This window comes from Protopterus annectens, chromosome 12.part0 (genome assembly GCF_019279795.1).
Source record: "Protopterus annectens isolate FY-2018-M chromosome 12.part0, PAN1.0, whole genome shotgun sequence".
NCBI lineage: Eukaryota > Metazoa > Chordata > Ceratodontiformes > Protopteridae > Protopterus > Protopterus annectens.
In genome coordinates this window covers 4,828,554-4,850,549 of record NC_056746.1, presented here as the reverse complement: position 1 = coordinate 4,850,549, position 21,996 = coordinate 4,828,554, and the positions used below count along the sequence as shown (strand labels likewise).

General features: G+C 43.6%; 1 protein-coding gene across 1 annotated transcript in view; it reads right to left on the bottom strand.

Moving 5' to 3' along the window:
- The window catches only part of LOC122817306 (serine/threonine-protein kinase SMG1-like), a gene marked incomplete in the record, with an annotated part of 2,898,779 nt that overhangs the window by 372,823 nt on the left and 2,503,960 nt on the right, over positions 1–21,996 (bottom strand). The window contains 1 exon segment of the mRNA XM_044090530.1: positions 14,694–15,163. Coding sequence (XP_043946465.1) covers positions 14,694–15,163 — 470 coding nt within the window.

Here is a 21,996-nt window from a genome sequence, read left to right as displayed (position 1 = left end):
TCTCAAAAAACTCCAGCTTTACTCAGTTGCATATAGCCTACTCAGAGGCAATCACTGTCTAACATACAAAGCTATGTCAAACCCAGAGATGTTGGACATGGACCACTTAAAGAAATCCCAATCCCTCCGAGCTACACACTGTAGGGACCTAAACTTTGTCACCACAATAAACAGAATATGCTGGAGGGATATATTCCTGTCCAAGAGACTTCCCATACTCTGGAACAGACTACCTATCTATGTCAGAGCTCCTCATTAGCACTCTTCAAGAAAAACCTTGATGATTGGATGGGAAATGGGAAATTTACCCCGGGGATCACTTCTGTGGCTCTGCTTGACAGGGGCACAGGAAAATAACTTTCTTGGGTGGCGAAAGCCAGGGTACCTTTTTGGCTAGGCTTATATAGGCCCTAGGGCCAATAGCCTAGTACCTACCTATGAACCTAAGTGTGCAAGTTTAAGACCATCTCAAATTCCATAAGATCACAACCATGGTGAATGGAACAAGAGAACAGCTAAACATCAGAAGGTTGCAACATGACAAACAGGTTTACCAAAGGAAGCCCAGTTGTAGGAGTCGGTCAAGAGAAAAAAGACTGGTGATGGTACGCACACTTCATGGGGCCACAGTTCAAACAAGCGCAGTGAAAAATGAAAGCTATGTACTTATAAAGTACAGTTGTGTACACTTACCATAAATGTAGCTGTTAGAGTGTTTTCACTGTTGCAGTCATCACATTTGGGTTATCCCTGCCAGGGTAGCCCTCAGTTGGGCAGTATACCAGAGGCTTAGTATTTCTGCGCTGGTTGCCATCGCTCCAGGACAGACATCAGGTCGTTAGTAGTTTAAAATATGGCAGCTGACACCATTACATCAGTTTTTCTTGCCCTGTCAGGAGCCCCCAAGATGGAGCCAGGTTATGGTGGAAGACCACCATCAGTAGAAAGTAAATACCAAAAGTTCCTTGTAGGGAAAGTGAGAGAGAGATACAAGGGGGATGGAGGGAGGGAAACTACTGCAACAGTGAATACATTTGAACATCTACATTTATGGTAAGTGTACACAACTGTACTATGTTCTTCATGTTTCATTGTTGCAGTCATCACATTTCGGTTGATTACCAAAGCTGAAGAAAGGGTGTAGCCAGTCAAAAAAAAGACTGGGGGCTGACTAGGATGCCTTGCAGGACTGCAGTGGCAAAGCCTGTCCTGGATTTGGAGAAGATAGGCAGGTGGTAATGCTTGGTGAAGGTATGAACTGATGTCCATGTTGCAGCCTCCAGGATGTCCCTGGTGGGGACCCCTCTGGGGAAAACTGCAGAGGTGGAAGTTGCTCTGGTAGAATGTGTCCTGACCCTCCTGGGGGGGGGGGTTACCATGTTGCTTGTAGCAGAAATGGATGCAGTGTGCTATCCACTTGAAAATGGTTTGGATATGGCTTTGCCCTCTGCTCTTGCAGCAAAACTGACTAACAATTGATCAGTCCTCCTAAATGATCTAGTCCTGTCTAGACAGAATCTGAGCTGTCTGTGCATATCTAGAGAGTGCAGTATTCTTTCCCCCTTGTTTTGTCGGTTAAGGAAGAAGGTGGGCAAATGAATGGATTGGTTGAGAGCCACACTGGACACCACTTTTGGCATGAAGGATGGGTTAGTCCTGAGGGAGTCCCTGTCAGCATGGAAAATGGTGAAGGGTTCTACAGCCATTGGTGCTTGTAGCACGGATACTCTTCTTGCTGAAGTGATGGCCAGAAGCAAGGCTGTTTTCCATGAGAGAAACTAACTCTGCTGAAGCTGCAGGCTCAAAGGGTGGCAGGGTGAGCTTTTCCAACATAAAATTTAGGTCCCAAGCTGGGATAGGTGCTCTTCTGGGTGGCATTAAGTTGTTAGCCCCCTCTCAGGAACTGTTTGATGAGAGGGTGTGAGAAAAGGGGTGGCTCTGTGCTGAAATAAGCAGAGGCATGAATTTTAATACAAAAGGATAGACCCTTGCTGAATAGGTCAGCAAGGTAATCCAGGATGAGAGGTAGGGAGGGCAGCTCGGTGTCAGCTCCCTTAGCCTGTATCCAGGTGCAAAACCTTTTCCATTTGTCAGCACAAGACTTTCTAGTGCTAGGGTGTCTGGCCTCACGTATAACATCCAGAACTTGTTTGCTGAGATTGGCAGCTTGTGCAGTGATCAGGGAATAAGCCAGGCTGCCAGATTGAGGGTCTGCAATTGTGGATGCATGAATTCTCCTTCCCTCTGCGTCAGGAGTGTTGGGATCCGAGGGAGATGCCATGGTGGCAGAGGTGACATGCTGCGCAGCAGTGGGTACCAATGCTGGCGTGGCCAGTCTGGGACAATCAGGATAGTCTTGGGTTTTTCCTCCCTTATTTTGAGCAGCACCCTTGGAATGAGTGGTAGTGAGGGAAATGCATAGACTGACAGGTTGGTCCACTGGAAGGACAGGACATCCACTTCCCAGGCCTTGCAGTGAGGTTCCCTGGTGCAGAAATTGCTGAGCTGATGGTTGGAGTGGGAAGCAAAGAGGTCGACCTTCGGGGTGCTCCATTTCTGAGTTACGAGGGTGAAGGTTATTTGGTTTAGCTGCCACTTGTATGGGTCCAGAAGATTTCTGCTCAAGTTGTCTGCCAGAGAGTTTAGAGAGCCTGGCAGGAATTGTATTAACAGGTGTAGTTGCAAGGCTGAGGCCATGTGCCAAAGGGTCATGGCGAGCCTGCACAGAAGGTACGAGCGAGTCCCCTCCCTGCTTGTTGATATACCACATCACAGTGGTGTTGTCTGTTTTGATCAGCAGAGCTCCCGGAGAAAGTAGGGGGTCTGAAAGCTGTCAGTGCGTGCTGTACAGCTAACATCTCTTTTTGGTTGACGTGCAGATGCATTTGATGTGGGCTCCATTGGCCCTGTATGCACCTGCCGTCCAGGTGTGCACCCCAGGCATATTCTGATGCATCTGTGGTGAGGGTCTGGTTGGCGAGGGGTTGTAAGAAGGGTAGTACCTTGTTGTGGTAGCATGCTGCTGCCCACCAAAAAAATATTTTCCTTAGACCAGGTATCATTGGTATAAAAGTTTCCAGGTCTTAAGATTGTTGACACCAAAGACTTTTTAGGTACCATTGTAGTTTCCACATATGCAATCTGGCATATGGAATGAGTAGAATGCAAGAAGCCATATACCCCAGAGCTTGCAGGATTTTCCTTGCGGATAACTGGGGCCTGGTGGCTAGTTGAGAGAAATAGGCAGTCAGGTAGGCTTGCTTTTCTGGTGTAAGGAAAGCCATCTGGGATGCTGTGTCCAGGCTTGTTCCTAAGAATATAATTTTTTGGGTGGGTACTAGTTTGGATTTCTTTTCGTTGATAGTGTTCCCCAGGGAGGTCAGTAGGCTCTTTACAAAAGCCAGGTGCTTGAGCAGCTTTTCCTGATAGTCTGCCTGAATTAGGCAGTCGTCTAAGTATGGGTAAATTTGAATATTTATTTCTCTGCAAAAAGCAATGGCGGGAGCCAGACATTTTGTGAAAACTCTGGGAGCAGTGGATAAGCCAAAGGGAAGCACAGAGAACTGTAAGTGCAGTGATCCTGCTCTGAAGCGTAGATATTTCCTGCATGACTCCCTGACTGGGATGTGTAGGTAGGCCTCTTTTAGGTCTAGGGTGGCTAACCAAGCATCCTTGGAGAGCACAGGGTAGCATTTGCCAGAGGGTGAGCATTTTGAAATCACCAGAAATGGGTTTAGAATGGATAGATCAAGGATGGGGTGCCAGGTGCCCTCTTTTCTGGGTACCAGGAAGAGTTGGGAATAGAAATCTTGGCCTATCTGTTCTGCAGGAACGGGCTCTATTGGCCTCATGGAGAGCAGGGAAAGGAGTTGCTTTTTGTGCTCTGCCCACTGGTTTGGTGGGAGATCTGGGAACCCTTTTGGGGTTGGTAGAGTGTGGAAACAAAATTTGTATCCCTGGGACATTATGTTGAGGACCCAGAGGTCATTGGTAATAGTGGCCCAGGTGCTTGCGTGGAATGCAATAGTCCCTTATACAGGTTTTGCTGTATTCTGGACTTTTGGATAGTTCCTGTGTTGCCCATTTCCTTACTTGGATAGAAGGAAGTTTCTTTGCTCACCAGTGGGAGTGGGGAGCCTTGAGCAGCCTATCTTCCCCTGAAGGAGTGACCTCAGCACAAGAATCTTGTAGTAATTGGCTGTTTTGGGCCATTTCTAGCTCTTTGAAGTTCCCTGCATAAAAACCTGCTTTAGCGTGGCTTTGCGCGATTGTGCGCATAGTGCAGCGCCGCTTAATTGGGTTTAAACTATTCCCGGCTCCACAAAGTCTGCTCTTCACTTTTTCCCTTAGAACTGCTCTATCTCTCAAATTAAACACCCTATTCTCAATCTAAGACCCTGCACTTGCCCAAATAAGCAATCTTACAATCTTGCACTAATAAACTAAAAGCACTACATCCTCATATACTCTCCACAATTACCTCGTCCCCTATTGGTCCTTTGTAATTAAGTGATAAAAGAGTTCCCTTTACTACTCTAGCATGTCCAAAGGTCAGTTAATGGTTTCCTCTCCAGTCCAGCTGGTGAATCTGGGAATCTTGAGGCAATGTTACAACTGCCTCATGTACACGGACAACCCTCTCCTCCTCCAAACAGGTTCAAACATATGTGAGAGATGCAACCATACAGCCAAACTGGAGGCTGAGCTCTCTTACCTCAGAACTGGTGTAACCAGTCAGGAGGAGAAGGTAACCTCACACAACACTAATCCAGTCTCGCATAGTCCTACCACAACAGCAAACCAAACACATAAACACACAAAAACATACTCGGAGGCTCTAAATAAAAATCTACCTAAGCAGCAGAGACCTCCGAAGCAGACATCCAAGCAAACGCTACCCCACAGCAAAACATGTGCAACACATAGCTCACAAAGTCAGTGTGCCAAACAGTCACAGCCCTTAAGGCTGAATAACACACCTGATACACTTGCAATAGGTGATTCTATAGTCAGACACACTGACGTCCTGCTCACCAGGCTGAACAAGGAGAAGGTCACAGTGAGCTGCCTGTCGGGCGCTAGGATCCGCCACATAACGCAAGCACTCAGGTCACTCCAAAGCAAGTACAAATAAGACTCTGTCATAGTACATGCTGGTGTGAATGACCTGAGACGTACCTCCCTTGACTACATGAAAAGAGACAGAGGAGCTCTCCGATCATGTAGCCCAGGCCGGTATGACCCTGACCAGCATCTTACCCTCACCTAGAATGATGCCGCAGTATAAAGACAAAATGATCGATTTTAACAATTGGCTAAAATTTTGGTGTCATTCAAAGGGGATCCAGTGCCTGTCAGCCTGGGATGACATGCTCGACAAGCCACGTTTCTTCGCTAGGGACGGCTTGCACCTTTCACCCCTGGGCTTTCGGATACTGGCAAAGGCTCTTGCCACCCCCATAGTGCCTTTTTTAGGCAAGGCTCAAAAGACAAACCCACCTCCATAGAAAACACAAAGAATAAGAAACTAAGGGTAATGCTGCTAAACGCCAGAAGTCTAAACCACAAAATGCACGCACTCGAAGAACATAGATATCTGCGCAGTGACAGAAACCTGGTTCAAGGCTCCAGAGAGCACCTCAGCACTACCAGGTTATACCTCATATCATGCTTTTCGGCCCCAAAACTCAGACTGAACCACAAAAGGAGGGGGAGTATCCATATTTATCAAGGATACCCACACCTCCAGGTTAGTGGCGTTGCACGAGGCATCAGAAACCATCCATGTGCAACTAACAGTGGGCAAAACTGCCCTTCAGTTTATAGCATACTACAGACCACCGTCTCAAAATCAGGAATCCCACTCGACTTTCCTGAAAACATTGGAGAACATGAAGATCTCTCCAAAACCATTATATTGGGTGACTTCAACTACCCAAACATAGACTGGGAGCATTACTCAAGCCCCAACACCCTAGCCCAAAGGTTCCTGGAATTTATAAACTCAAATGCCATGGAACAACTAGTCACAACTCCCACAAGAGGGGAAAACATACTTGACCTGATCATCACCAACATGGGGACCCTATGCTCCACACCAGAAGTATACCCCTCATTGGTAAGATCAGACCATAAATTAATTTCACTGGATATCCAAAACCCGATCCCACCCCCAGCCCAGAAAACCACAGTGAAAAACTTCTCAAAAGCGAACTTTACACTACTCAAAACCGAGGTGGAATCCTTCAAGGCCCCCGGGCCAGTGGAAGCTATGGCCCAAACCACAGAATCCTATATAAACACATTCTATGGACACCTCCAGGAATGCATGGATCATGCTATCCCAAACAAAACCAAGACCCAATCGTCCAAAGGCAGGCGTCCAGTCTGGTGGACCCCAGCCATAAATAAGTTGTACAACAGAAGGAGGAAGCTACTACATGATAGAGCAAAATCCCTAAAAGGGAAGGCATCGCTGATCAGTACTAGCAAAAAATTACAATCCCTCATAAAATCCTCCAAGGCCAGCTTCGAGAGAAAAATTGCACAGGACACTAAAGACAATCACAAGGCTTTCTTTAGCTATGTTAGGAACCTGGGATGCAACTCTCAGATACGCTCAGAGTTGTTTCTAAACGACAAAAAATACACTGAATCCACAGACATTGCCAACATTCTGGCAGACAGGATCAGTGCAAACTTCTCTCCCCTTCCCCCCCCAAAGAGCAAATATCTATCCCAGCAGAGTGCAGCCTCCCTAACATCTCAGATGCTCAGGTGAAAGCCGCCCTCTCCAAAGCAAAAAACACTGCTTCAATGGGACCAGACGGTGTCCTGGGTTGTGTCCTACATGAACTCCAAGAAGAACTAAACCCTCACGTAAAACTGCTGTACAATCTCAACCTCACTACAGGATATGTACCCAAAGAATGGCGTACAGCAACAGTGGTCCCACTCCACAAGAATGGTGCCTCAACGGACCCTGGTAACTATCACCCCATAAGCCTAACTAGCCTCATCTGCAAGGCCATGAAAAGGATCATCATGGAACTCAAACAAAGACATTGGGGACCTACAGACACTAGATCCTACCCAATTCGGCTTTGTCAAGGGCAGATCCTGCCTCTTGAACCTGGTCGACTTTTTCGAAACAGTCATCAAGGCCATAGATAAAGGGAAGGTAGTCCACACAGCCTATCTGGACCTCGCAAAGGCATTTGACACAATACCCCACTCGGGCATCATAGATAAGCTATCCAGCTTAAATATAAACCCCTATGTCACAAGATGGGTTGCTAACTGGCTCAAAGACAGAACCCACAGAGTCAGAATTGCCGGAGCCATGTCAGACTCTAAACCGGTTACAAGTGGTGTCCCACAAGGCTCTGTCCTGGGACCTCTCTTGTTCAGCATATACTTCTCCGAGGTACAGGCCAACACGGGAGGACTATGGCTGACCAAGTTCGCAGATGACTGCAAACTGGGCGCCATAATTGACTCCCCAGCTGACACGAACATCCTCCAAAAAGGTCTCACAGAGACGGATAACTGGTGCCAGAGCCATGGCCTAAAGCTAAATGCCAAAAAGTGTATAGTCATACCCTTTGGCAAAAACAAAGTGCCCACAAATTACCACATAGGTGGTAACCCATTAAGTACAGAAGTAGTAACTAAGGACCTGGGGACCCAAGTTGAAAGCAATCTCTCCTTTGACAACCACATTGCCAAAGTGGTTAGAAAGACCTTCTAAATAGCCCACCTCATCACGAAAGGATTCACATCTAGATCAAGGGAGGTAATAGTGCCCCCTTTATTCATCCCTCATCAGGCCCATCATAGAATACAATGCCCCTTTTGGGATGTACCTTACCAGACACCTGCAGCAACTGGAAAGACCCCAAAAGTACCTCACAAAGAGGATCAAGGGGCTCAAACAGATCCCATATGCTGCCCGGTTAAAAAAACTCCAGCTCTACTCAGTTGCATACCGCCTACTTCGAGGCGATCTATGCCTGACATACAAAGCTATGTCCAACCCGGAATTAATGGACATGCTCCACCTCAGAAAATCTAAATCCCTTAGAACCACGCGCTCGAGGGACTTGAACCTCAGCACAGAAATAAATAGAACATGCTGGAGGGACAGATTCATAACCCAGAGGCTCCCTTCGCTCTGGAATAGAATCCCAGTCCATGTTAGGCAGAGCACCTCACTGACTTTCTTCAAGAGGAATCTTGATGAGTGGATGGGAGATCGTAGGTTTACCCCGGGGATTACTTCCGTGTCACTACTAGACAGAGGGACAGTAAACTAACCTTAAAAAGGGCACAGCAAACTCAAATCAAAGGGTGGCGAAAGCCAAACACACTCGGGCTAGGCTTATAAATGCCCCAGGGCAGATAGCCTAGTATGAACCTATGAGAGTTTTCCCTCCTAGGGGCAAGTGCAGGTAGGCAGAGGGAGGGGGTGGAAGTGGAAAGTCATTGTGAGTTCTTACGGTGAGGGGGTGGCTTAGCACTCCCTGGTTTTGAAGAGAAGGAACTCCATTGTTTAGATCTCTGCATTCCCTGGGGCTGCTGTCTGGGGGGGGTCTGTTTCCTCAGGTCTGGGCTGTGCTGACCTGAAGGGAGCAGGAAAGGACCAGTGCTTGGAGGGGCAATGCCTATTGAACCTAGGTGGCTGTACCTGCAGGAATTCCATAACTGTCTGCATAGATTTAGCTTTTTCTTCCATCTTTTGTAAGACCTCCTCTGCCTTGGTGCTAAATAAGTTGTCTTTGTGCAAGGGTACATCCAATAATTTGGATTAGACATGGTCTAGCAAGGGCTGTTCCTTAAGCCAAGCATGCCTTCTAAGTACAGAACCAGTGACTACTGCCTTGCAAGATGATTCTAGGGTATCAAAACCACATTGCAAGGTGTGCTTAGTTACTCGACTTGCAGAATGCATTAACTCTTGTAATTCTTTATTTTCTGCACAGACAGGAAAACTTGACATTTTTCCATGGCATGTTGCTGAAATTTTAGCATATGGAAGTGACAATTTAGTGCTCTAATAGCAAGAGTAGCAGAGGTGTATACTTTTTTACACCATCTGTCTAAAGCTTGGGAATCTCTATCTAAGGGGGTTGAATTTTTAGCAGAAGTTGCTTTAATTCCTTTAGGCCCTTGAGAAATAAGCTCAGGGTCAGCAATAGGAGTTTTGAAAAGAAATTTGAGAGAGTCAGGGACTCTATAGTACCTGCCAGGTTTCCTGGGAGCAGGAGGGAGGGTGGCAGGAGTCAAACTAGATCCCATAAAAACATCATCCACAATATTCAGGACAGGAGGAATGGCCAGAGATCTGTGCTGTGGAAGATCTATGAATTCCCTGAGTCTCTTCTTAGACTGAGGGTAGTCCTGACATTCCCACTGGAAATGTTCCCTTATAGTATATGTAGGGTTTCCCCAAAGTAAAAGTCCTTGGGTGGAGAGGCTGAAGGAATAGATTCCTCTGCATCAGAATCCTTATAAGCAGAGAGGGGTTGCAGGTCTTCATTTACAGATGCATCAGAGTCATCGGACTCCTGTTTAGATAAAACTATTGAGGACAATTCTTTTTTCTTTTGGAAGGGGTAGCTTGGCTTCCCCTGATCAGCACTATAAGGTCTTCCGCCACTTTAAGCATTTGAGACTGAGGCAAGGAAGCAGGTGCCTGAGAGTGGGTTGTCGGTTTCTTGGGTGTGGTTCGTACCCTGGGCCTTAGAAACTCGGTAGTTTTCGGAAGATGTGAAAGAAGTCGTCGGTCTGAGTCAAGAAACAGAAGTGTGAAGTACTTCCTCAGAAGCTGGTGCCTGCTCAGTAGCTCCGGACCCATCCAAATAAGACACATCCGTATGATCTTTAGTCGATGAAGAGTCTTGAGGCATACCAGACTCCGAATGGGTCTCAGTAGCGGCCTGTGAATCCACAGAAGTGGGCATCAGGGGCTGCGAAAGTGCCTCACTGAGGACCGGAGAACTGACGACTAACTTAACGGAAGCGTTGTTGGTAGGTGTGGACCTGTGCGGTCTGTCTGTCTTTATCTTTACGTTTTTTCAGGAGATCTAGTGTCAGATGGCTTACCGAAGCCATATTGGAATTCGAGTTAGCTATAAGGGCCCGATGACGTACAGTTCTGGCGTTGAACAGACCACAAAAATGACAGCGGGGGACGTCATGGTCTGGGCCTAAGCAAGTGATGCAGTAAGAATGAAAGTATTGGTGTGGTATTTGCTTTCCACAGGCTAGACTAACTTTTTTCTGACATCGGTTAGAGCAAGAAAAAAGGATCCCCAACAGGGTACTTAGCTTTAGAAGACTTCAATTCAGAAAATGAAAAACTCAAGTAGCGGCAGACCAGCACTCGTGCGAACTGCTTCTGCTTTGGGCTCCTCAGAAAGAAAGACTGATGTAATGGCGTCAGCTGCCATATTTTATACTACTGACGACCTGACGTCAGTCTCGGAGTGACGGCAACTGATGCAGAAATACTAAGCCTCTGGTATTTGGGCAGACTGAAGGCTACCCTGGCAGGGATAACTCAAATGTGATGACTGCAACAGTGAAACATGAAGAACATCGATAGATCCATGTTCTCTTTCAGTCTAGTTCAACCTGTGGGTTATCAGATCAGAGACCAGCCACATTCTACAGCCTTAAGCCAGAAGAGCTCCACCTCCTCTACTCTTAATCCCTTGCTCTTCAGGACTACCTCAGATTGAATTTGCCCCATACTGCCCCAAACTGACAATGCTCAAACTCCATGGGCAAAAGACAAGAAAGACCCCAACACAGAAGGGAAGAAGAAAGATTTCCCCTGACTCAGTCATTCCACAGTCAATAGACTCGCCAAAAGGCAAGGGGTTGAAGGGACAGAGGGTTGAACCAGATGGAGAGAGAGAACATGGATCTGTCTATGGTAAGTACATAACTTTCATATATGATGCTAACTTTTCCCTCTGGATTTAACCTGTAGGACAGAGTCCCCATCCAAACAAAATACTAGGGAGGTCTCCCAGAAGGATATTGCACAACAGGGTGGAACCAAGGAAAGCCCCAGACCTACACTAAACATCCCGTTTGTAGTGGAATACAAAGGTGTGAAGACCCATCTAGGTAGCAGCTGCACAAATATCCAATGCAGCAAGTAGAAGGAGCCACAGCTGTAGTAGAATGACTTTTTGGTTTACCCTGCTTTCATTTCAAACTATACCCAAAAGAAACACAGACAACCACTTGGAGAAAGTAACCCACAATGCTGTCATGCCCAACTGAGCTTTTGAAAATCAAACAAATAACTGCTTAGACTTTCTGAAAGATTTTGTTCTAGACAAGTAAGATCTCAACTAAATGAACATTGAGGCAGTGCAGTAAATATTCCCTCTTGTTGGAAAACTCATAGTTAAGTGAATGGAGAGGTTCAAATTGTTTTCGATAGCCACCTTAAGAAGAAAAGCAGAAGAGTACATGTGAAGGGAAACCCTATATTCATGAAAAACCAATACTGATGACAGGGCTTCCAACTCTGACATCTGCTTGGCGGAAGTAACCTTCACCAAAAATAAGGTCTTCCAAATAATTTCCAGTCAACGATAGCTGAAGGGTCCAAAGGGAGGTGCAGCCAACACCTGGAGCGGGAAGGGCAAATCCTACAAATGGCTAAATTCCCTGACCACAGGACGTAATAAAAAGGTACAATGATAAAAGCCATGGAAGCACTGAGAAATGCTAAAGGCAAATCACCTCTACTAATGTCAAACTTTAATGTCAAACTTGGAAATATCAGCCAAATGCACCTTAATAATAGGATAACTACAGACTGCTCAAATTTCCACTGACCAAGTAGTTCTGCCACTAAAAATAAATTTCTGCAGCCCAAGTAAAATATGGGAATTTTCCACTTCAAGTCCTTCTAAACCCAAGGCTGGATAACTCTAGAGGAAACTTGCTGAGATCAGACTACATGTCAGAGTTCTGGTCAACAGAACAGGGTTTCAATGGAGCTCACAATAAGGGGAGGCAGCAGCAGGTGTTCCTCCTTCAGACATCTCATCAATCTCTGAAGCAGAGGATAGGTACAGACTCATCCTAACAAACAAGGGATTAGCTGAGCAACTACAGGAATCAGAAGCCATTTTAACAGACTTACTTTAAGAGACTGCAAACTTGACATTCAACCTTTGTGATTGGGCTTCAGATTGAAGCTGGAGCTATGAGCATGACACTCCTTCCAATCCTCATACCAGGAACTTCTAACTACTACCACCACTGTCTTGGAAGACAGTAAGGCCATAAGCTTTTGCCTACATCTCTGCACAGCAGGAATGAAATTCTGGCATTTGGGACAGTGATTTCAACTGTGCCTCCCCCAAAGTAAAAAAAAGGCAATAAAGGTGTGGATCGTCCACTAAAATTGATTGCTATAAGGAAGCTCTGCAGAACTACTACTACTCAAACATGGGTACTTTTCTCCTAGTCAAGCCTAAGATCTAAATTTGGGAATGGAAGAAAAGAACTGGTAACCTAAGGATGCAGGTGCAGTAATGCAATCAGTGCAGGTCAACATGGTGTGAGCCAGCTCAGGAACTGCACAACCAAAAGTGCAGAAGTTTTAGGATTAACTTGCCACACTGTGACTGGTACTGAGAATGAACTTAAGAGGGGCCTTAAGGTAACTTAGGAGGCCCTACATTGGAGGGTCCCCAATGTTGGATGCCATTTTCTAAAGCCTGATCTACTAATGAAAACTATAAATGAGTTATGTGAGATAAACATTTTAAATAGCGATGGGATAGAGGGTCAAAAGAATAAATCTACTCACCATTACAACCTACTCAAACTGAATTTGTATTAAAAAGAAAGCAAACTAAATGCAGGGATCTCGGAAATGAATGCTGGATGAAGGAAATGATGGAATACTCCCATAAGGTACTTTACACTCATGTACATCATGGTAGAGAGAGGGGGCAACAGAGACAGACACGTTTGCCTGTTTAGGGGTTGAAGGGCTAAAGACCACATGTCCCTAAATCTCAAAAATCCCATTTCTGACCACAGGTTACAAACATAATTCAAGTCTTAGCCTTCAACCTACAGCAGAAAAAATTACCAAGATACCTTATAGGATGAAGGGCAAAGAATGGATTACTTTAAGGAAATAATCCACAGCACCTACCTATGGAAGGGTCCTCAGGAGAAAAGCACTCAAAGATGATCTGTGTACAATAAATGTTCAAAGGCAGACAATTGAAAACTTCAGACTCTACTAGTTTACAAGGAAAACATCTTTCTGATGATGTTCTGGAGACAGCTGTACCCAAGAATCAAGGAAATTAGTCATATGGCAGCAGATGTCACAGCAATAGACCAATTCACGAATAAAGGGATGTGATGGAGGCATGCAGCCTTAGTAGAAGGGGCTGCAGCTTGTGAAAGATGCTTTGTGTATATGCAAAACTAAAATGAACTGAAGGACAGACACTGACAGATCAATCTGTAAACCCTCAATGAATACTAATGGAGCACTCTTCGGAAGATGACAGGAAAAGACCACGGGACTAGATCCCAACTAAGTGAGGGAGATTTTAACTTCAACTCTAATACCAGAGTCTTCTCAGGAGAACATAAAAGAAGAGGTGATGGGCATACCTCTCAACTAAGATTTCGGCACAGTGCTAGGCTTTTGGTCCTCAGTTTTAGCCTAGTTCCACCTAGTTATGATGCTCCTCAAAGTTGAAACTACTTATGAGTACACATTACTAATTACATAAACAAAGCCCATATAAAGATTCGTATCACTAACTATACAGGATCTATAATACAAAAGCTTACTGTGAAGAAAAGAAAGTGCTCCTCTTTCTGACATTTAAAGGCTGGTGCTATGATTTCTAATGCTTGCAGACTGAGAGGTATGGTGACGAGTCCTTTGGGCACCTGCCACTGACACTAGATGTAACGACTGATGGTCGTGGTGCTCTGATAACAGTACAAGCACTAGTATAACCTATGATTTCAGGTGTTGAATGTGGGCACTTTCTAATGACATTCAAAGGAGAAGACTTGGAGTGTAAAGCAGCTATAAAGAACTAAAGTATACGCACAATGTAATCACACAGCAGGAAAGCAGAGATAGCTCAAAGAGCGCACAGCCAAGCACAATCTCAATGAGAAACAGTTACTGTGCAAGACATAATAAAGTGGAATTCCCAGACATAAACCCTACTTGCAGTGGGTCCATCAGATTAAGATCTGGAATGGCTGCTCTTAGATAACACAGCACTACCCATTTCATGGATGAAAATGAAACGCTTATGACTGCCACAATACATCCTTAACATGGCAGCTCTACTTATTGGCAGTGCTGGCTACAGATTTTTTCATGCATGTATGCAGAAGCTATCTAAAAGGGGCTAGCATGCGTGAAGAAAATTTTTTGCAAACAATTCTCAATCATATAAGGTCTTCGAGTTCTGAAAAGCAGTTAATGAAAGCAAAACAAAAAGCCTAAAAGAATACACTACTTAGGCTGCCAATATTTTCATTCCTCAAAGGAAAATCAATTAATTTTGTGATGCATAGGGGATAATAAGCCATTTTTATCACTGAAGTTTATGTCACAACATGAAATGCACCAAAGAATAGTCTCGAGATGCAAGCCCTTTCAGTTACTTTACCTGAAACATGGCAATCTGTAACTGCACTCGTTGGAGGCTGGATTTACAGGAAGCTTTGTTGGTTTCCAGTCTACGTAACAAGTCCTGTTTCTTCCAAGCATTATCATATGAACTGGCCAGGACGGTAGCTCTGTTCATGACTAGTTGTGAAAATCTTCCAGTCTGAATATTATGCTCCACTGCCTTTTTACACAAGTCATCAACAGAAACTTTGCTTTCTGCACCAAAGTCTTTTGCTTCTACTTGAGCAATGATATCTACACCTAGGGCACTGATGAAACTGCAGAGAGTCAAACCAAGTGCTTGTGTTGGGAGGCCAATTAAAAGTTGTCTAACAAAATCAGCTGTGAATGCTTTTATTGGTTTGGCCATCTGATCTTCACTGAAGCATGAATTCCTATAGAGTGATTTCACGTTCACCATCTGCACTGGTCCATTTACTATACCAGAATCTTCATTTGGGATGGTGCCTTTAAAGAATACAGAAAAAGTTTTTTTTAAAGACTTGTGAGTAACCTTAACATTTCTCTAACATTCTACATGCATTATAAACAATTTTCTACTCAGAAATCATTCACCAAAATTACACTATAATGAACATTTTCATACATATGATTCAGACAAAGGATATCTGATTTTCAAGCAACATTACACCTTTGAATGAGAAGCTTCCTAAAGAATTCTTTTAGTCTCAAATTATGCTGGGTACTAAGAACACAGTGCAGACCCCCTTGACGCATCAAGATGGCATCACCTCTGAAAGGGAAATTGGTGAGGCTTTAAAAGGCTCATGAGGGCAGCTAGACTAGTACTTGCATATGAATCTATAAAGGCTGATACATCTACAACATATCTAAAAATACTTCAACAGAGGCAGTATTAGAAACAAATACTGTCAACCTGAGTACTTGTGCTATTTCACAATACTGACTAAAACCAAACAATGTTCTCCGAACAAGCATCAATTTAATCTAGCATTTTTTCAACAATTTCAGACTTGAAACAATACTGGAGGAACATGTACTATGACTCACTGCATGACATTCATGTTGAAGTCATATCCCACTCTTCCCAATTTTATAGACTTATCTTAAAAGGATCTCCTGTAACAGTCTAATCAGTGGGCATCAAACTCGCAAGCAGCACCTGTCAATTACAATCCCCTCATCCAACCACTGATGCAGTTAGGGATCTTAAGTCCACTGTAAACCAGGTAAAAGATGACTTCAAATATGTGATGTTAATCTTCAGTGGTGGGCAAACAACAAAACGCAGCTAGACGACATCACTGACATACCCTCCCCTGCAGCAAATTAGCACTTCAGCTAGACTCGCTCAGTACAGCAATAAGCAAAGGTACTACACTAGTCCTCTTACTAATAATGACCTCACAGGGTCACCTCAACCATCTGTAGTTCATCCGACATTCTTTAATGAACACCGCTTCATCAGCACCTTATTCACTGCAAAAGTTAAGAAAATCAAATGTTAATATCTACATTTAATTCCTTCATGTGTGAACAGCCTTTTCTTCTAACAGACTTGGCATATGCAGTTTATATGTGATAGTAAAATAAAAGAGAGAGAGACGACTTAACAGACCACTGAAACTTCTGCTAAACTTCCTTCCACTCTTGCAAAACACCAATTCGAGCTACCACCACAAAGATTTAACCGATCTGTATCCCTATGGCCTGTCTGAGCAGGTTACCACAGACAATGAAGTCCTAGTAATTGATGAATTGGCTTGTTCACTTTAAGACCCCATTTTGCTTCACGCAGCTGTTGGCAAGACTGGCCAGTTCTGAAGATCTTGAAGAAAATGAGTTATGTACTTACCATAATGATAGATCAATGTTGTCTGCTTCCATCCTCAACTGATGGGTCTACAGATCTAAATGGATCAAATATCATCCACTCTACAGATTTCTGGATCCAATCTCAAGCTACTTCCTTTACCTATAACCCTTCTCCGTGTACTGAATTACCTTGGATTGAGTTTGCTATTTTACTAAGCTAAAGGATATCTATACTCCCACAAAGAAAGAATTCAGATTGTGCATAAAGGTACACCTGGTATGCAGACCATGGCTGCAAAATGACAAGCAGTGAGATTAGTGCAGTCACTCCAGAAACAAATTATGAAAGTGAAATCTATAATTACGGTAAGTACATAACTTCTGTATATGTTGTCTCTTTCTTCCATTCTCAACTGATGGGACAGAGTTCACAGCATCTCTAAAACTTGGATGGTCTTATGGAAGGATATTCTGAAGGAATGCTGAACCAAAAGATACTCTGAACCTAAACTGCAAGCCCAATTTTAGTGAGATACAAAGGTATGTACATTTGACCAAGCAGCTGCTGCACAATGTCATAAATAGGTACCCTGGAAAAACATGCTGTAGAAAGAGCAATTGCCCTAGCAGAAAGAGTATTAGGAGTGCCAAGAAGAATCAAGCCAAATGGCCTTTGATGGCACAGTTACTAGCTTCATCATGAAAAAGACCAGCCAGAAACTCTAACAGCAGGGAGAGGAGAAGAAAAAGGATCTATAGCCCTGCTAGATGCCAAAATAGAAAATCATTTCCACTGACTTTTATAGACTTTTCTGGTACAGGGTTTCTGTGAATACGTTAAGATATGCAAGACATGTGAGGAGAGTCTGAATTGCTAACCATCATAGGAAGTGTGTGAAATCAGGTGGTTAACTTGAGGGCTGTGATGTCCAACTGAGACATTCTGCCCAGGAGAGAAAGAAGGTCCAGAAATGAGTCCAGCACCAACAGAAGGCAAATCAGATGAGGCCAGTAATGAAACCACACTTGTCAATGGCAAAAGGGGGCAATGAGGATCACCCTTGCCTTGCTCCACATAGCTTTCCACAGGAATTTTTGTACAAGAGAAGTAGGAGAATATGAATATGAGGAAGCCCAGGCCAACTGTGGACCACAGAGTCTCTCTGGGACTCCCCTTCTCAGGGGATCAGGGCGAAATGACTGCTGCATTTGGTGTTGGATTGAAGGTGGGGGTCAAAAAGGTCACACAGCAAGGTCGGCCTCAGTAGTTGAAGACCTGTTATGCTACTGCTGGATTGAGAGAGAGAAGACAAGAAAAATGGACCTGTGCAGTTTATCTGCAAACACCCTAGACTTCTTCGGGATGTACTTTGCTATTAAAAAGTGGTGGAAAGACATCAACCACTGCCAAACCCTCAAGGTCTCTCAATTATAATTTCTCCAAGTCTTTTGGGTTTCTAATACCATGACGGGGGGAATGGACCCCATTCCTAAGTTAAAGTACGATTAAAGTTCATGAAATTAGTATTGTTTCACTCCGTTAGCCAAATGTGCTCTTCGCAGCACCTGCAATGTGCCCTGTAATTACTCCTTCTGCAGCTCGTACAATGTTACATGAATTGGTAACATATCTAAATACGACTGCAAATTCTTTTTTATAAGACCAGTTGCCCCTACTACTATTAGAACGGTCTGGGTATCTTTCTTCCACATGGTTCTCGTTTCTGCCTGCAGATCCTGGTATTTTAGGACTGTCTCTCTCTCTGTATGCAAGACACTGTAGTCACTAAGTATGGCAATTTCAAAGATCAATGCCACTTCTGTCTTCTTTTCTTGGAGCACTACACCCGGTTTTCTAGCATCTATCTTTTGAACTGTTGGTATTGGGTGATCCCATGTAATATAAACATAATTTTCTATGATTCTTTGTGGCTCATGTTTCCAGTGTTTTTCAGCCACTTCGATACCATAATGTTTGCACTATCTCCAGTGTAACAGTCTTGCCACATTACTATGCCTTTCAGTATACAGTCCCTCTGCCATTAGTGTGTCGCAAACAGCAACAAGGTGTGTGACTGTTTCCAATTCGGTTTTACAAAACGTACATATGTCTGTTTCTCCCACATGTTCAATGGACTTTGTTAACCAGCGCGTACGTAGCCCACTATCTTAGGCTGCCAATATTAACCTTTCATTTCTTGATGTGAAGTCACCTTTCCTTAACCATTCCTGTGTTCATTCTTGATCAACATGAGGCTCTTCCAGAAGTTTTCTACGCTTACAACTATATCTATGTTTTTCCACATTGCTTGCCTTCTCATCTGGTCATTCACCTTATATTCCTTCTTTCGTTTTTTAGCACATTCAGTTGTTGGCTGTTTTTTTATCTACTTCTGGTTTAATTTCCATTCCTGCTTGACGTCAACATGCTTCTGCTAAATTAAGCAGAGATGTCATCTTAGATTTATTCTCCTCAGGTTTCAAAACTCACTACATTTGGATCCTGTGAGGTCAGCAGATGTGTGGAGTCCCACGATTACAGATCTCTACATGTAATCAATTTCAAGGAGGCCCATCCCTCCCTCGGAGCGGGGAATATATAATCTTGGTATACACTGATTTTTATAAATCATTTGGTAAGCATGAAACATCCTTCTTGTTTTAATATCTAATCTATCCAACACTTTTTGGGGCCAGTCAATCACTCCAAAACTGTAAGTTAGGACAGGAAGAGCAAATTGATTTATGGCTTGGATCTTGTTCCTAGATGTCAATGCTGTTTTCAGGATTAATTTAAGTCTTCTAAAGTACTCCTTACTGAGCTTTATTCACATTTGTTCATGTTTTATTGCTGATCCTTCATCAGTTCCCAAGTATTTATATACTCCCGCTTGCTCAAGTTTGTTTACATCACATTCTTGTCCCAAACTGATGTTTTTCTGCTGCTGCAGTTTTCCTTTTTTAAAGGTTGCTTTTGCACTTTTATCAAGACCAAATGACATTCCAATATCATCTGAAAAACTTTTGACAACCTGCAGCTGTGCTTTCAGTTCCTCATCTGACAAGCTATACAGTTTTAAATCATTGACAAAGAGAAGATGAGAAGTCATTAGACTTTATTTTCTAGAAGCCAAATTGTAGCCATGGCCTAAGCTGCTAAGTAAACAGCTTAATGGATTAATGACAAGGCAAAATAGCAACGGTGACAGTCACCCTGGAAAACCCCACTTTGAATTTTTATCCCTGAGATGACAATCTGTCCTTTATCATGGCTTAATTGCAAAGTGGTCTGCCACTGTTTCATGGTTACTGTAATGTATTCAATCAGTGTAGGGTGTATTTTATACATTTTTAAGCACTCTTTTATCCATGAATGTGGGATGCTATCAAAGGCTTTTTTTGTAGTCATTCCATGCCATACTTAGATTCTTCCCCTTCTTACAGTTCTCCACTATAACTTTAACAACAAATGATCCTTTGTTTCATATGGCTTTCTTTTATTGCCCTTCTGTTCTACTGCCATAATTGAGTTTTCTTCTAAATGACTATAAACTCTGTCAGCGTCAATTCCAGTGTATAGTTTATACATCGTTGGAAGACAAGTTATTGGTCTATAATTTTTAGGGTAGCTTGCAGGTTTACTCTTAAGAGCATTGTTTATCCTGTTGTTACCAGTGCGGTGTGTGCATATAAACAGTTCTTGCTCATGGCTAAATCCTCATGCAAAGAAGTTAATACTTTAAGCCAAAAGTTATAAAATGCTCCCTCTTCCCCAGCTGGGAAGCCTCCGTGGTCACTGTGGCTTGGGGAGATGATGGAACAAAGGGGCGACCCTGTGAAACTAGCGTGGACTCTAGTCACCACTAAATGTGACTTCTGTAAATGTGGGTGAAGCACAAAGGAAAGTTCATCTGTCAAGAGCATACTGATCACTGGACTGCCAAGAGTCAACTTTAAAATTCTCGAGCCGCATACAGAAAAGATTGAGCAGGATAGCTTAATGAATTATGGGTTCCAACTAGTGCTCTCCTCCTCGTGCCCCAGTTATAAAAACAGGGACATGGCTATCCTACTCACTAAATCCCTTTCAATTGCGGGAAAGGATGAAGGATTGATATAGGAATGTACAATGCATCTAAAGGGATTTATGAGTCCAGAGTGGTTACTTTCGCAGCTTTTTAGAGAGGAGTTTAGGAGATTATCAAGTTACTAGCTTTTCGAGAGGGGCTGCTGACAGGGGCAGCAGACTAATTTGGTAACAAGCTGTCAAGATGTAAACAACGATCCCAGGACATTTACGACTTATCACTATAGAGAAACACACTGCCTCATTAACTACACTGGAGGAGCTGGGGGATATCTGGCCTGCAGGCAGTCCTAGACACAACTGCTCCACATTTTATTCTCCAGGCTATAAAGGTAGTCTTATATTGACATAAAATAGAAGTTATGTACTTACCATAACGTTCCATGTGGAGTGTTCATCTCGCCTTTGTTCTTACACATGGGTTCGGAGCCGATCCTCGGCTCCGTGCCGGCCTCTTGCAAGCTCTGCATCGAGAAGAAGCTCGAGACAATCTAATACCCACAATCCCCCTCTGCCTTTACCTCAGATCTAGTTTGCAAGCAAACCAATCTACATAACAGCACATTCATGCTATACATCTATACATACATAAACAGACACATATAAGTATATGTGTATACCAACTATGTACAGAGAATAAAGACAGAAGCAAAAATGCTTCTGGCCAGGCATCAAAGAACGTTCTTCCTAAGGGTGGGAGGGTGGGACTGTAAGAACAAAGGCGAGATGAACACTCCACATGGAACGTTATGGTAAGTACATAACTTCTATATGTGATAGTGTTCAATCTCGCCGTTTGTTCTTACACATGGGTAGCGTCCCTAGCTCCTAAATCCTGAGGAACTCACGGGAGGTCGTTCTTGAGCACAGTGGAACCAAAGGTTGCTCTGTCCCTAGAAACCTTATCTACTTTATAATGAGAAATAAATGTATGTGGCTTAGACCAGGTAGCAGCCGCTGAAATAGCATCCAGAGGTAGGCGAGCTGCATGAGCCAAAGTCGTAGATATTGATCTTGTGGAATGTCCCTTGGGTTTGTTTAGAAGGGGTTGATTTGCAGAATCGTATACATAGATTATACAATCAGTTAACCACTTTGAAAGAGTTCTTTTGGTAACTGCAAGTCCTTTCCTGCTATCAGCAAAAGCCACAAAGAGTTGATCTGTTTTCCTGTGATCTTTTGTTCTATCCAAATAAAACCTTAGCTGTCTGTGAACATCCAATTTGTGCAACATATACTCCATTTTGTTGGAGTGGTTTTTGAAAAAAGTGGGTAATTCAATGGACTGATTAATGTTGTTAATAGAACACACTTTAGGGAGGAAGGATGAATTAGTACGAAGAGAAACTCTGTCAGAGTGAAAGATTAGATAAGGGTGCTTGATGGAGAGAGCCTGAAGTTCAGACACTCGTCTAGC